The sequence below is a fragment of the Abrus precatorius genome, unplaced genomic scaffold, assembly GCF_003935025.1.
Source record: "Abrus precatorius isolate BTA unplaced genomic scaffold, Abrus_2018 Scaffold9, whole genome shotgun sequence".
Classification (NCBI taxonomy): domain Eukaryota; kingdom Viridiplantae; phylum Streptophyta; class Magnoliopsida; order Fabales; family Fabaceae; genus Abrus; species Abrus precatorius.
The window spans coordinates 10,429,260-10,444,431 of NW_020874439.1; the positions used below are offsets into that span (position 1 = coordinate 10,429,260).

At 34.1% G+C, this 15,172-nt stretch overlaps 1 protein-coding gene and 1 pseudogene across 1 annotated transcript; both read right to left on the reverse strand.

Annotated features, from left to right (window-relative positions):
- Positions 1-917: 917 nt before the first annotated feature.
- On the reverse strand, positions 918-5,693 carry LOC113849970 (putative pentatricopeptide repeat-containing protein At3g47840). Its single transcript, XM_027480255.1, has 4 exons — positions 5,373-5,693; positions 2,245-4,492; positions 1,997-2,117; positions 918-1,351 (listed from the first exon to the last, which is right to left on the reverse strand). The coding sequence occupies exons 1-2, from the start codon at positions 5,533-5,535 to the stop codon at positions 2,424-2,426; spliced, it is 2,232 nt and encodes a 743-aa protein (XP_027336056.1). The 5' UTR covers positions 5,536-5,693; the 3' UTR covers positions 918-1,351; positions 1,997-2,117; positions 2,245-2,423.
- Positions 5,694-8,324: 2,631 nt separating this feature from the next.
- LOC113850780 lies at positions 8,325-8,996 on the reverse strand (annotated as a pseudogene).
- Between the last annotated feature and the right edge of the window lie 6,176 nt (positions 8,997-15,172).

Sequence of the window (15,172 nt, forward strand, 5' to 3'; positions counted from 1 at the left end):
GGTCCTTTAGTTTTGGGGAATGTAGCAGCACTTCATGGATCTGTTCCAGCTTTTAGTGATAACATTGTCATATCTCAGATGGTGAAGCAAAGATTGAAACTCTTCAGGAAGAGCAGATTGGCCGCTTTGGGTAGAATTGAAGCAGAATACAAAGAAAGGTATATGTGTGTGTGTCTGCACAATTGATAGTATTCAGTTGTTGGCTGGAAAATATCCCCACAACAAACGGCAAAAAATTATCTTTTGTGACCAAAACACGTGACAATGTAATATTGTACATGCCATCAATTTAGTTATTATGCCATTGTAATATTTGCCTGAACAATGGATATGAAAACTTTCACTAGGTATGAAATACTAAAGCCCTAGTACTGAGATACTAAATTTCCAATTGTAAAATATTTCATCATACAACAAAGCCTTCATGGTTTTACCAATAAAGATAAATTGATCGGGTAAGTGCTTGATTCACGTTTTCCTTAATGGAAGCACAGTAAGATGTTAACATATTTAATCCTGTGAAAGTAAGCTTGAAATAATATAAGGTGTCCTAAACAACTATAAAGATCTAAAAAAATAACTAAAAACAAGCATTTCAACCCCACATTTAGTAATCAAAATTACTTCATTATGACGAAAATCCCAAAATATTACAATGGTATTAGTTAACAAATTGATTGTAGAGTTCAGCTTCATGCCGCAATATTATGGAATATGGTCACTCTCAAGTAATAATTCAAAGAAAGGTATGAATATAAAAAGGAGCAGAACAAACAAAAAATTTCTTTTTTTCATTTATGCAATTTTTAAACATGCCATTGATAAAAACGTTTCACAACCTGATGAATATATATATCATTTGTCCTTTGTATGTAGAGCTTACAAAATTTGGAACTTGACTTCGTCGGACATCCCACAAAAAGTCCATGCCAAAATTCTGAAAATACAATATTTTCGTATAGAATTTCTTGGAAACAAAAAATTAAGCATATTTTCATCAAGCAAAAAATTACTAATGAGTGGATGGTCTGGATTGTACAACTCTTGATGGGTTCCCTTAAATTGGGTCTCGAGTTTGAATGTGTGAAAAAAGAAAAGAAAAGAAAACTTCCTTTGAAATACTAGTTTTACCATATTGTGGATATTCTGATCAAAATTGAATCGTCTCCCTTACAATTTCAAGAGCTACGACTGGGCAAGAGTTCATCATCTCTACCTGTTTATCAATAATTCGGATTGTTTCAACTCATTTTCTACCCGATTTCAACCATTTTCAGCAATTTTGCATCGTTGGATTTGGTGCACAGCGTTATCGGGTGTGGACCTTGTCTTGGCCTTTTGGCTTTTTGATCTGTATCAACAATGTCAATGACAAAAAGTTTAGAATTTCTACATAACCAAACCCCTAAAAAAATGTTATAATAATTCAACCAAAAAAGTTAAAGATCAGCATAGCGTTTTTGAGGTTTCTCTATCATTTGTCCCTCAATTCTCAACAGAAAAATGTGATAATGGTGCCTATAAACATGAAATTTAGAGACTGATAGAAACCTGATATATTATTAGAAGGAAATAAGGATAAGCCCCAGTTACAAAGCTAGAACACTGCAGTTCTTTGAAGGACTGCTCCTCCCAAATTTAAGGCCCTAACTCTCACAATTGACAAGATATCTCTCTCTTAACCTCTTCTATTATTTATAGGCGACATGCCTTATTTCTTCAATAAACAAACTTAACTATCTATCTAACTATCTAACTCATGGATTATCTATCAATACTCCCATAAGTTTCACCATGTCCTCAAGGTGAATGTTACTACCCCCAAAATAAAGCTGTTTTTCAGCAATATTTATGGCTGAATCAATGCCTCTAACTAGCTGCGATCTAACAGCTCCCTCAAGGACTGCAATATGGCAAGTGGTAGCTGATAATGACCATTATAGTTCTTCACTACTTTCTGTTGGGCCTGACCCTATAAAACAGGGAAAGTGCTCACTCCATTCTGTTTGTTCTCTCTGTATCATCTCAAAAATCCATTCCTGCATCTATGGCAGAATCCAAGTCAGGTGGCTCCAGTGGAGGTTGCGGTGGGTCACGGAATTGTCCAAGAATCAAACCTCCAAGAACAATGCATACAATCATAACTAGCATGATTCAATAACCAAGATTCCATACGAAAATGAAAAAAGCAAAAAAGGAAAAAAAAAAAAAAGAGGAAGCAAATACCATATCAATAAAAATTACCTTTTGTTTTGCCAGAAAGGACTTTTCAGAAGCCATGTGAAGCTAGACATTTTCAAATGAGTAGGAATTGGGAAACCACTTCACAATAATCATTTGATGTCTACATAATTTGGAAACTGAGAAAAAAAAAACATTGCTCTAGAACTGACATAATGAATGAGGCAGAATTTATCTATTTGCTAATCTTCAACATCATCTTGAAAACCTTCTTCAAGCCTACCATCTCCTATACTAACACCTAATAATTTCAGAATGGTTGCAATATGTTCACTTTGTGGATGAGACTGGTCCCCAGAAACAAATGCATTTAATTGATCATTGACATTAATCCAAGACCATCCTGGCTCCTTTATTACTCCCTTTGACTTCATTAACTTCCTTACATGAGCAACTTCCTTCCATCTCCCCTTGGAAGCATATATGTTAGCCAGAGTAATGTGAGTTCCAGCAGAATACGGATCTGAGCGAAATATCTGTTCAGCTGTCCATCTAGCCCGGTCAACATCCCCGTGAACTCTACATGCTCTGAGTAAGGTAGACCATACAACGTCATCACCATGGAATGGCATATGTCGTATCATATCCTCAGCTTCATTCAATCGCCCTGCTCTGCATAGAAGATCAATCATGCAACCGTAGTGCTCTTTAGAAGGACTAATCTGGTACTCATTAGTCATTAGCAAGAAGTAGTAGAAACCAAGATCAACCAATCCAGCATGGCTACAAGCTGTCAAAACCCCGATGAATGCCACATAATCTGGAATTAAACCAACAGTGGAAATCTTGTCAAACAAACTAATGGCTTGTTGGCTATAACCATGTTCAGCATACCCAATAATCATGGCTGTCCATGATATAATGTCATTAATTTTAATCTCATCAAAGATTTTTGAAGCTTCTTTTAGAGTTCCACATTTTGAATACATGCTAATTAGAGAACTATGAACCATAGCTTCATGATCCACGCCAATGCATACAACATGAGCATGCACTTGCTTCCCTTGCTCAAGAAGTGCCACGGTTCCACAAACACTCATCACACTAGCAAGAGCAAATTCATTTGGTTTTGGCCCTTCTCTTCTCATCAATGAAAGATAGTCAAAAGCTTCTTTTGCATAACCTCCCTGAGAATAAACAGCAATTATAGTGCTCCAAGAAATAATATCTTTTCTAGTCATACCATGAAACACTAATGAAGCTGACTTTATTAGCCCACATTTTGAATAAAGAGTAATGATGGAATTCGCTACTGAAAATGAATCTACCACACCTAGACGCAATACATGACCATGTATTTGTTCCCCCCATTCAACAATAGCAAGATTTGCACAGGCAGAAATTATGCCTGCAAAAGTGTATTCATTGGGACTGACATCTGATTTTCTCATTCTTTTAAATGTTTCCACTGCATGTTCTTCTTCACCCATCTGTATGTAAGTTGTAATAAGGTTTGTCCATGAAACTACATCGGGCATCCTCATTTTTTCAAACAATTGGATGGCATAATCTGGTTTCCCACATTTATTATACATGGTAACAAGAGTATTAATCACAAATGAAGCCTCATTGAACCCTTGTTTTATTGATTGTGTGTGTATAGCTTTCCCATAACCTAACAAACTTGAATCAGCACATGCTTTTAAAGCAATGGCAAATGTATGTGAATCAAAGCCCACTTTTGATCTCCACAATTCAGAAAAGTATGATAATCCCTCCATACAGCAACCAGCATGTACAAGCCCTGCAATAGTGGCAGTCCATGATACTACATTTCTTCTTGTCATATTTTCAAAAACTCTGCAACCTTGTTCTATTTTGCCTACTTTCATGTACATGTCTATTAGGGCACTGCTGACAAATACTGAGTCTATCAAGCCAGATTTCATTGAAAACCCATGTAACAATTCTCCAAAATATACATGGACACCAAGAGCACAAGCCTTGAGTGCAACACTAATCATAAATTGGTCTTTTAGAAGTCCTGGCTGAACCCACATATTTGAAAACAAGATCAATGCTTCATACGAGTCTGAAGCATTGACATAACCGGCTATTAATGTGGTCCATGAAATCTCATCTCTGTAAACCATTTTATTGAACATAATCCTAGCTTTAAAAAGTTGTCCCTGTTTCACTAGTAGCTTCAGTCTAGAGTTAAGTTCAAGCATATAATGAACAGAATAGGTGATTTGACCTAGCTGCTCTAGTTTTGGTTGCTGGATCAGTTCTCTGCATTCAGCGGAAGTTCCTGTAAATAAGTGGATAGCATATCTAGATAAGAAATATTTAGTACCTTAGTCAGGTTCTTATCTTTTATTATTAGACCAAAAAAACTGCCATAATCTGAAATCCCAAAGAATAAACTCCCATATAAAACCATATTGAAATTCTGCTGAATTTAAGCAAAGGCAAATAACCTTCTGAAAACACAAACTTACTAGAACTAGACCTAATTAGAGTTCAATTGACTTAAAATCAGTAATATTCAACATAAGATGATACCAACTTCATCAAAATTTTCTAGAAAAAGGTAAAAACGGGTAACATTTAGCACTATGTTCCAATCATGCAGTAAAATAAACAGTGATGCAAAGTGAAATTTAATTTCTTTGGTAAGTTGGAAATGTAACCATAACCTAAAATTCTTTAAAATATACATACAACAAGTATAATGGAGAAGACAATGAAAGCTGCCACGCAACACAAGAATATAGATTACAAAACAAAAAAAGATAAAACTTAAGACAATGCTGAGGTGATTCAAATAATTTTTTAATACGCTGAGGAGTGTGTGTGTGTGTAACAAACACCTAATTCGGAGTAAGAAAATACTAAAACATGCACCAAATATTCTCAAGATTATAAACGTGAAACAGTTTAGTCCTTCACTTATTTCACTTATGAAAAAGTGAACATGTAACAATTTAGTCCTTAAAAAAATCATGAATATCGCAATTAGTCCCTTAAAAGATTAATAAAAACGGCTGAAAGACTCAAATATCCAACTTGATGGAAATTTTGAGAGACTAATCGGTAACTCCTTCGGAAACTAAATTGGGTGCAGTAGTGATTTTCTTGAGGGGTTGAATGGGATTTTTCTTTAAAGGAAAAAAAGAAATACAACTCACCTGAACAGATAGAGAAAGAAGGGTCGAATGCGAGAGCAGTTGAAGAAGCATAGGCACGCTGCAGCCAAACACGTCCCCAGAAACCGTGAAAGAATTTCTGGAAAACGTGCATTCTTTCTCTAACTTTCACAATGAAACTGGGATTCGCAAATTGCCCATTCATTTCTCTTCCTCTCTGTTTCCCTTTAGCTGAGCCCAAACACCAAAACAATGTCGTTTTGAAGAAGTTTCGCCATGGACACTGCTAGAACAGCAGCTTCTTCACTACCGGCTTGCCACCAGTGCCACCTTGCTCTCCAGAGTGTGTTCGAACCTAATATTACTTAACTTTGCGATCGATTCAGGTAGTATAATTGGAATTTGGATTCATTCACGTTGGAAGACACAATTTTATTAAATAAAATCCTTCCACGATTGGTCTATCAATTACATTTGATAATTTTGTGTTTTATCCTATCTAATTTAACCTTTATTAACATGATAAGAGTCCAATTTGTAAGAATATATACTTTACCATGTGTGGTTTGTTGAGCTTATTTTGAAATAATATAAATAAAGGTTTAATATACGGTTAAGTAATGGTTTTACTTTAAAAATATATAATAATTTTTAAAACCAACACAATTTTATAAAATAAGTTAAATAATCTTAAAATTATTACCAAATTTAAATTAAAAGTACATGAAACTGAACTAAAGTAAAAAGTACACTTCGTTAAAATTTAAACACACTACAAAAATAATATATCAAATACGGATATAGCTAACTTGAGTTAATGCGTTATATGATTCATTGATAACAGTAAAATAATTTGTTACAATACGGTTTCTAAAGTTGTGATACTTGTATTTGGGTAAATCTTTACTTTAATCTTTAAAATATACAACTTAATTAAAGTTAATTTTCAAAATTTTTAATTTAAAATTTTAATTTTTTAATTAAGAATCATCAATAACATTAGTTATTATTGTTAAGAGACATTAAAATTAAGTACTGGAGTGATGCTTGGTCGCATTACGTAATACATGACAAGTTTATTCTAAACATAAAACAATGTTATTTTATAATTTCTAAAAATAGTTTATTTTTGTGCTTAACTTTTAACATTTTTGAGTAATAAAGTGTCTTTCTCGACATCTATTTTACCTTTTTTTATGACATCTTCTTCTTTTCCTTGTGTTACTGCTGTAATGGGCTCTCAAATGTATAAACAATGAAATCAATATTTTCAACAACAAGTTCAAAGAAATTTGTAACAATCTTTCCCTTGTGAGTTTCAAAGAGGTTATGAATTGTAGAGGAATAATTGTAAACTACGAAGGTTTCATAAGTGGTAGTTTTGGAGACACGAGCGAAACCAGGAAGTTCTAAGGTGACAACTCCACCATTAAGGGTGGGCATAATTCGGTTCGTATCAAAAATTAAATTTGAACAAAAATAAACTAGAAACATAATTCAATTTTTTCAACTGAACTATTTTAAAAGTTTATGAACCAGTTTAATTTTTTAAGAATCGGTTCAAAACCAGTTTAACATTTCAGAACCAATTTAAAATTAGTTTTGGTTCAAAACCAGTTTAAAATTCAGTTTAATTTAAAAAATTACCTTGCAGTAACCAAGTTAGTATGAGATTTAAGAACCAGTAATAGAAAAGGTTAAATCTAATAGTAGAAGTGAAAATCAAACGAGGCTAGGAGAGGCAGAAAAACCAAATGATTTAAGTAGAATCTTCAAGAAAGTAGGAGATGTTTCATCATAAATATTTTGAATAGCACCGGACTGCCCTTACATTTAGCATTGGGTAGACCTCATATAATAATTGTCATAGTTCTACTGTATTTATTATTTCAGTTCTTCGGCAATAATCACAAAAAGTTTTTGAATTATGGATACAAGAATCCAAATTCAATACATAATTTTAGTATTCAAAGAATATTTTTTAATAATCTTATTTTTCAGTTATTAAACCCTTTCTTTTTACCAAGTTTAATATTGATAAGATTAGTTAACATTTATTTGTTTTGGTGCAACAATAAAATATTATTTGTGATAAGTAGTTTTTTTGGTTGGTTAATTGGTCACATTTTATTTTAGAGATTAAAGTAAAAGTTAACACCAAAATCTGTGAAGTTTTGTTGGTTGGTTAAGTTTTGTTGGTTGGTTAATTGGTCACATAATGTCAAGTTTTCTAATATTAACATTCTCTAAAAGTTTTGTGATCCACCAAAATATACATCCTTTAAGAATTGAAGGTACTCCTACAAAGTGAATATGTCAGCCACTACTTGACTACAATAATTCAGAGGAATGCAATTTAAAATGTACAAGATAAGTATAGACAACATAAATTTGTATTGCTAATGTCTTTATAAATTAAAAATCAAACAATGAGAGATGATAATATCACCTAAAAAAAGACATCTTGTAAGTAGTTAAGTTGCTACTCAACCACTTCTCTAGGCCAAGAAATTCTTTTCCTGATGCAGCAACTACTAACCTTACGCTATAGTAAGAGGGAATAATTTATTTGGTAGCATATCACCATATATACAAGTACCATACTTAAAAATTACCACCTTCGTGGTATTTATTTGATAGCATATCACTTTTTTGTGCTTTAAGAAAGAGAGAGAGTACAAGATAATCAATTAGATGGTGCTAAAATAAATATATGATTTTAGAAACATACAATATGTTCAGCAAATAACAATGGTCCATTGAGTATCAAATGCTTGAAAGCTGCAACAAGAAATATATATACAAAATCTATTTATTGAAGCCACACCTTTTACAAGAGACATTGGTGCAGAGATACAGCAGGAGTTCCACAGCAAAACCAATATTATTGTTTTAAAATAAATAGATTGTACCATAAGCATATGATATCTTCAGCAAATAACAATGGCTTAAAATGAATTTTAAAACTTGCAACTAGAAATATATGTACAAAAGCTATGTGATGTATTCACTAGTCACCCTGACTAAAGTACTCGAGAACATGCTGCTACGATATGCATGTGCTGAAAACCATAATGGGAGTGTTGCGCTGTACTTCACAGAGTACATTTCTTTCCAAACTTGACTCTTGCAATGATACACCAAAATCTGCTTATAAGTTGTCAAAAAACACATACCACTTGTTTGACTGATTGGGAAAATGCCTGGTACCATTCCTCTAATACACCTCAGACTCACCTTATCTACTATACACCATTCATCTTTTCAGTAATCTTTTAGCACCCATATATTCATCAATAATAGAAAGGCAACCATCAAAGTCCAAGAGATAAATCCTATTTCCCATTCCATAAATCAAGTCATATGGCAATGACATCTTCCTCCAAATGTCATAACTTAAATCAAGCATAAGTATATAAGTAGAGCTAACAGTCAACCAGTGTAGTACATTATTGACAAAAACAACTTAGTTCTTATTCATATAAATAAAATGGTCATCTTGGAATGAAATGAACTTTCTCCACTTGTTCAACTCTGAATCAAACACCAAACAAATGAAACTTTCATCTGGCCTATGACTAAAAGTGCAATGGCAACCCGCTAAAACAACAATGAACTTATGATACATCGAATCGCCGGCCAAGCCAACCAAGGTAGCTTCACCATCTGGATAAAACCGAGTCCATTTTGAAGCTTGTGGCCATTAATTGCATTCTAACATATGCCTGCATAAAAATTTGTTGCAGTAAAAAATTGGAGAGGGAAACAAGAAACAACAAATGTGTAGACAAGGCACCATACTAGCGGCCAACCAATTCACATATGTCACAAAAATTTAAAATTCAATAAAAGAAAAGTACATGTTGAGAAACATACACCACAAAATTTCTGAGTTCACATTATGCAAAAGTCTAAACCAAAATTGTCTATATAGACTCAACACATAATGGTCCTAAACATAAACTCCTACAATCATCAAGACAATAGTTGTTGAATATGGACACCATGTTGAGAAACAACCTCTGTAAACAAACAAAAAAATATGTCATTTACTTATTACTTTCCTAAAACACAACCATTACAAAAAATATGTAAAACATCATTGTTAAGTTACCTTGCTCAAATCTCTCAACTTGCTCAAAATCATCTTTAGAAAATAATGAAAAAGACGATCCTTTTAACCAATCTTGGGTACAAACAAGTACCTGCACCATATTAGGAAGAAGGGAACTACGAAAAGGATCAAGCACTCGTCCTCCTGTACTAAATGTAGACTAAAATGCTACAGTAGAGATAGGTATAGCCAACACCTCTTGTGCTATACTAGCAAGGATAGGGAACCGACTTGAGTTAACTTTCCACCATGTCAGAACATCTAATTCTTGTAACTTATTATATGATTCATAATCTTCCTTTAAGTATCTATCCAACTTAGACTTAGCATCAAACTTGTGCCCAGTTTGCTTGAAAAATAAATCAACATAATAGTAATTATACTCTTCTACACCCGATTGTGTATCTGGCTGTGTACTTTGAGAATCGTCCTCAGTACCAGAATATTGGTCATAAAGTGATTTCAAACAAGAGGACAACCAAATTTTCAATTTATTTTTCTTGTCTTCATTAAAAAAGTAATCTATGAACTAATCCACATTTGCCAACTTGTGCTTAGGATCAAGAACAAGAGCAATCAACAACAACAAATTTAGTTCATCAGGATTTCCCTAATACTTGTCATATTTGTTCTTCATCCTACTTGCCATAACCCTTATACTCACATAATTGTGTTCACAATATGCACCAATTTTTCTTCTAACAGTAAATACCTCGTTCATATAAAAATTGCTTGTAACATAAGAGGTACCAGAAATACGCATTGTACAATCATAAAATTCTTCAAAAATGGAAGAATTGAACTAGCATATTTCCAATCGACTTCAATAGGAGTACCCATTATTTTATCTAGTTCTTTAACATATTTTTTGTCTTGTAGCTCAAGCAAACCAAATACCTTTTGATATTTCAAGGCTGCATCCAACATCTTATAAGTGGAATTCCACCTAGTTTCAATGTCGAGGGGTTGTTTGCATTCTAAACACTAGCAAGTGCACTAGGATTGCAGCAAGTAATGAGTAAATTTAAGATCCGAGTATTGTCTCCACAGGGAATTAGGAACTCAATTATCACTTCACAGAAAAATAACCATTTGAGCCATACGAATTTTGGAATGAGATTTGTAACATATAACAGCAATAAACCAAAGCAATTAAAGCAAAGAACTTGCAGAAAAACAGAGTATAAGATTTGTGATGAAATGAAATAGCAATGAAGGATAGTTAGGAATTTACTTCACAAGAATATCAATATCAATCCAATTAAATCCTCTGAACATTCAAGCAATTGAATAATTGACAATCAGTTTCACATATACCTAGCCAAAGGTTAATTCCTTAACTCATTGACCCTAACAATCCACTAAACCTCCCTAATCCCTTAGGTGAGATTCAATTTCAGGTTGCATTAAGAATTAGAACTATAAGATTGCAGAATTAGGTCTCCTTATTCCTAAGAAATCCCTAAACTCTGGTTGCCAATTCAGATCGGAGCAAACAATCCAATTCCCATTGGTAAAGATTCCTCTTGATTAATCAAATGAATTTCCATTCAAAGATTGCATGAAAAGCAGAATTAACAACTCAATTAATCCAAGAACTTAAAGTTCAGAAGATAAAGTCGAATCAATACATCAATTCGAGTTTCATAAACCCCTAACTATGGGAAATTAAGCACACATTGCAACAAAAACAGAGAAAGAAGAAGAAGAAGATGAAGAAGAATGCAAAGCAGCCATGGCCACGAGCTCCAATCCGATCCCTCTTCTTGGAGCTTCAAGCTTCGACCCCAATCTTCTCTCCACTCTCTCTCAACGAGAATCTAACTAACAAAACAGAAAATGAGCAAAAAGACCCCTAGTTTCGCGCTTCAATCATGTATTTATAGAAACCCCAGTTCTGCGCGTTGTCACTTTTCTTCACAAGAGTAACCACTCAGAAGCTTTATGTAGTGCGCGTGTTCACTTTCAAGAGCAAGAGTAACCACGCGCAACTTGCAGAGTTGAAGGCTTCTCTGGAACATTCACTTTAATTCATAAGAGTGGCAACGCAGGAGGTCGAGGGCTGTGCGTGATCACTTTCGTGAGTAATAGTAACCACGCGCAAGCTGTCCTGATACAAGTGCCTCTGGAACGCTCACTTTCGTTGGCGAAAGTGACAACGCGCAGCTCATCAGGAATGAAGTCTCTCTGGAACGTTCACTTTCGTTGGCGAAAGTGATAACGCACACTGACAACGCTCACTCTTGTAAATAAAAGTGATTACGCACAGGCTCCTCTTCTTATTTAGGCTCTGGAATGATCACTTTCACTAACAATAGTGATCACGCCCAGCCTGCATCCCATAATTCTTGTATTTTGGAGTCCAACATTGCCATTCTTCCTCTTCCTTTCCAGATAATCCATTTCCATGACTTTTGCTCAGATTATTCCTTCAAAAACAAGATAAATTCCTTAAGAACTAAGCATAAATTCTACAAATGCGAAAATAACTACAAATTGAAATAAAACTTTCAATCATTCTCTTTTTCTGAGTTTTTCTGCTTTCTTCAAATATTTTCCTTATTAAATGAGCTAGAATTATGCTAAAATATCAGTAAAAATATGGATTCATCACCACCCCAAACTTGAATTTTTGCCTCAAGCAAATCAAACTAAACCAAGGGTAAGTTCCTCCATTTTCAAATTCAGTTCATAAACTGCTTATTTCAGATTTTTCTAATTTCTAATTCTGTGTTTTCTGCAAAATTTTCAATCAAGTTGTTCATCCAAATACTCATCATGATATTCCTACTGCATAATCATCATGAGTAAGAATTGCTACCTAAGTTCATATATTTCATCAAAATTCATGTGAGTACAATTAATCAACATGATCACAGCTCACTTGGAAGTGTTTCTCTCATTACTCAACAGTGTTTGGGTGCTGTTTTCACTCTAAATCATCAATTTCACTGCACTCTACCATATGCTTGCCTAATTTCTCCATCTCCTCTGCTTAGTACAATTAATCACACATCTAGAGGACTTTTTCAGGTTATAGCAAGGCTAAGGTTAAGGTAGGTATCAAAGAAAGTGGAAAACAATACATGCAATTTCAAAAGATCAGAGGCATTTTGAGTGATTTGTTTTAAAACTATCCTGGATCTGCATTATTCCTCCTTAATTCTCTCACTTATGCAGCAAACAAAATTTTTCTTGCAGCAGAATTTTCATCTTTTTTTTTTTTAATCTTTTTCTGCAGCACTTTGCTGCACTTTTTTCTTTTGAACTCACATTTTTGTTCTTTTCACAGCTTTGCTTCATAAATTTTTCATTTTACTACAGCACTTTTGTTCTTTCTTTCTGGCTTGTTGAACTCAAACTTAGATAGCATGCTATTTCCCACCCCAAACTTAGAACATTGCTTGTCCTCAAGCAATTAAAATCTAGATACCACCCCAAACTTAGTTTTAAAACTCATTCTTGATTAAACTCATTATGCCTCTGATCTTTTGAATGGTAAAAATTGGTTTTTCAGCAAGGCTTATAATGAGGTAATTTCAAGAAAAGGGATATTAAGCTCAAAAGGGTGAACTAAGACATTCAATCATAAAGGAAGGCATTTAGGCTGACTAGGATATCAATCATGGCCTCTATCATGTGGGTGAAAACTGTAACATGCATATTCAATTTAAGAACAAGGGCAAGTTCTAGAGAATGCAGCCAAATATGATTAATCACACAAGAAAAAGAATTAGACAACTCAAATCTCACTAGGTATTTATAAGTGATCATGTGGATTAATGAAAACACAATGCACTTTTCAGAAATATATGCACCTAGTGGCAACTGCCTCATTTTTGAAAATACAAGTGTGATCTCATTTTGAGAATGGAAAAAATAACTTAAAAAAACAATTTCAAACCGAATTCACAGAATTATCAATTAGCTTCATTTGATTCACAACCAGCAGTTTAATATCTTATTCTAATATTTTGGTGTTTTCGAGAAATAATTTCAGTGTAATGTGAAGCTAACACATGAATAAGAGGTAAGAATAAACCCCCCCTTTCATGGCAGCTTGTGCAAGTGTCATCATCCATTTTGTGTGAGTGCTGTGTGAAAGTGACAACTTCTGCACAAAACACCAAACATTTATCAATTAGTAAGTAAAAAGGCAATTAATTGGAAAGCTAGTAGATATTCAAAACAGAAATGTGAAAATTAAACCAAAATGTACCAAATTGTAATTACATCCCCAAAGGTCTGATATTTAATTACACCTATCTACACAAATTCTAAATGACAGAAATTTAAAAGTTCTAAGCTATTCATCTGCTTCATCTTCATCTGAGGTGTCGTCTTCTTCTAATTCTTCATCTTCCTCTTCTTTTTCTGCCTCCTCCTCCACTTCAGCTAGTTGTGGGAAATGAGTTTTGTAAATTAGCAGGTCTTTGAAAACTGAAGAGCGTAAGTACTGAGTATTTTCTACCAAATCTGGTGTATGGTACATCTCATCCTTGGTCATTCCCATCTTCTGACCAAGGTTCAGAAAAACACACTCTAGCAGCATGATTCTAGCTTTAACATTGCTATGAAGTTTAGTCTGCCTCTTAGCCAGCTGATTTTGCTTTTCAGCCATGAAGGATAATGTGTCCTTCATCTTCATTGGCTTGTCTTTCTTGAATTGAGAGAAGATGGGGGCTGCTGAGGTGCAGGAGGTGGTGGTATAGATCTCTTTCACCATGGATAAAGAGATAGGGGGAACAGATCTGATCCTCTCTTGATAGTCTCAAAAATCTATCCCTGCATCCTCACAAAGTAAAGTTATTAATAAAGGAAAGGCTAGTGAATCTCTCTTTATTTTCAAAATATTTAGGATACGTTCACTGATGACCTCTCCCACATCAATGTACATGTCATTGATAATGGCAAAAAGAAGTTCTGCCTTTTTCACAACCAATGTTGAACTGTGTTTGACTGGCATAAAGGAGTTCAGAATGAAAGTGCTCCACACTTTGGCAAATGGTAGCAGCTATTTGGTAACAATGCATTTTTTTAGCTCCCAAGAGGTGGGTATTTGCATAGAATTCCTGGGTTATTTCCCTCCATCCTTGGCCAGCTACTAAACAGAAGAATTCCCAGCTCCTCTTTTAAATTTCTTCTGTGAATTATGGATAATTATCCCCAACTATCTGAAAGGCCCTGTCTGGGACAATTTTCCTTCTCAGGATATTGGCTCATCTGTTCTGGCCTTCTTTGTTGTTGGAATATTTCTAGTTGATCCAGCTTGGATGTTTCTGCTGGATCTCCTTCTTAGAGTGTTGCTAGCAGATCCAGCCTGGTTCTTCCTGGAGGAGCCAACTGGTGTATTCATAGAGGTTCTGGCCATTTTTCAGTTTCTGCAAAGATAATAAAAGAAATGTGCAAGTTAACTCCTAGCAGAATACAATTGCCTAAGTATAAAGTTTTGTATTGAAGAATTTTCAATCAAACAATTTACAGAAACTTCCTTCTTCTAAAAACATAACATGCATTCTGCTATCATGATGAGTTAACATATTATACACAAGCACATTTGCACATTATTAAGCATTGACAACCAGAACATGTTAACTACTAATATATAAGTTCAAAATGCACACTTTCAGAATATCTCATGTTAATGCAGAGGGATCATTTCAGGCTATCAATCACTTTTTAACAAAATCTGTAATTTCAATAGAAAACTATTTTATCAGAACAGGAC

Bases quoted from the DNA above. Each gene is read 5' to 3' on its own strand.
- LOC113849970 (XM_027480255.1), bottom strand. From the start codon at position 5,535: ATGAATGGGCAATTTGCGAATCCCAGTTTCATTGTGAAAGTTAGAGAA. The intron at 4,493-5,372 runs GTGAGTTGTATT...ACTTATTTACAG, and splicing joins TTCTTTCTCTATCTGTTCAG to GAACTTCCGCTGAATGCAGA.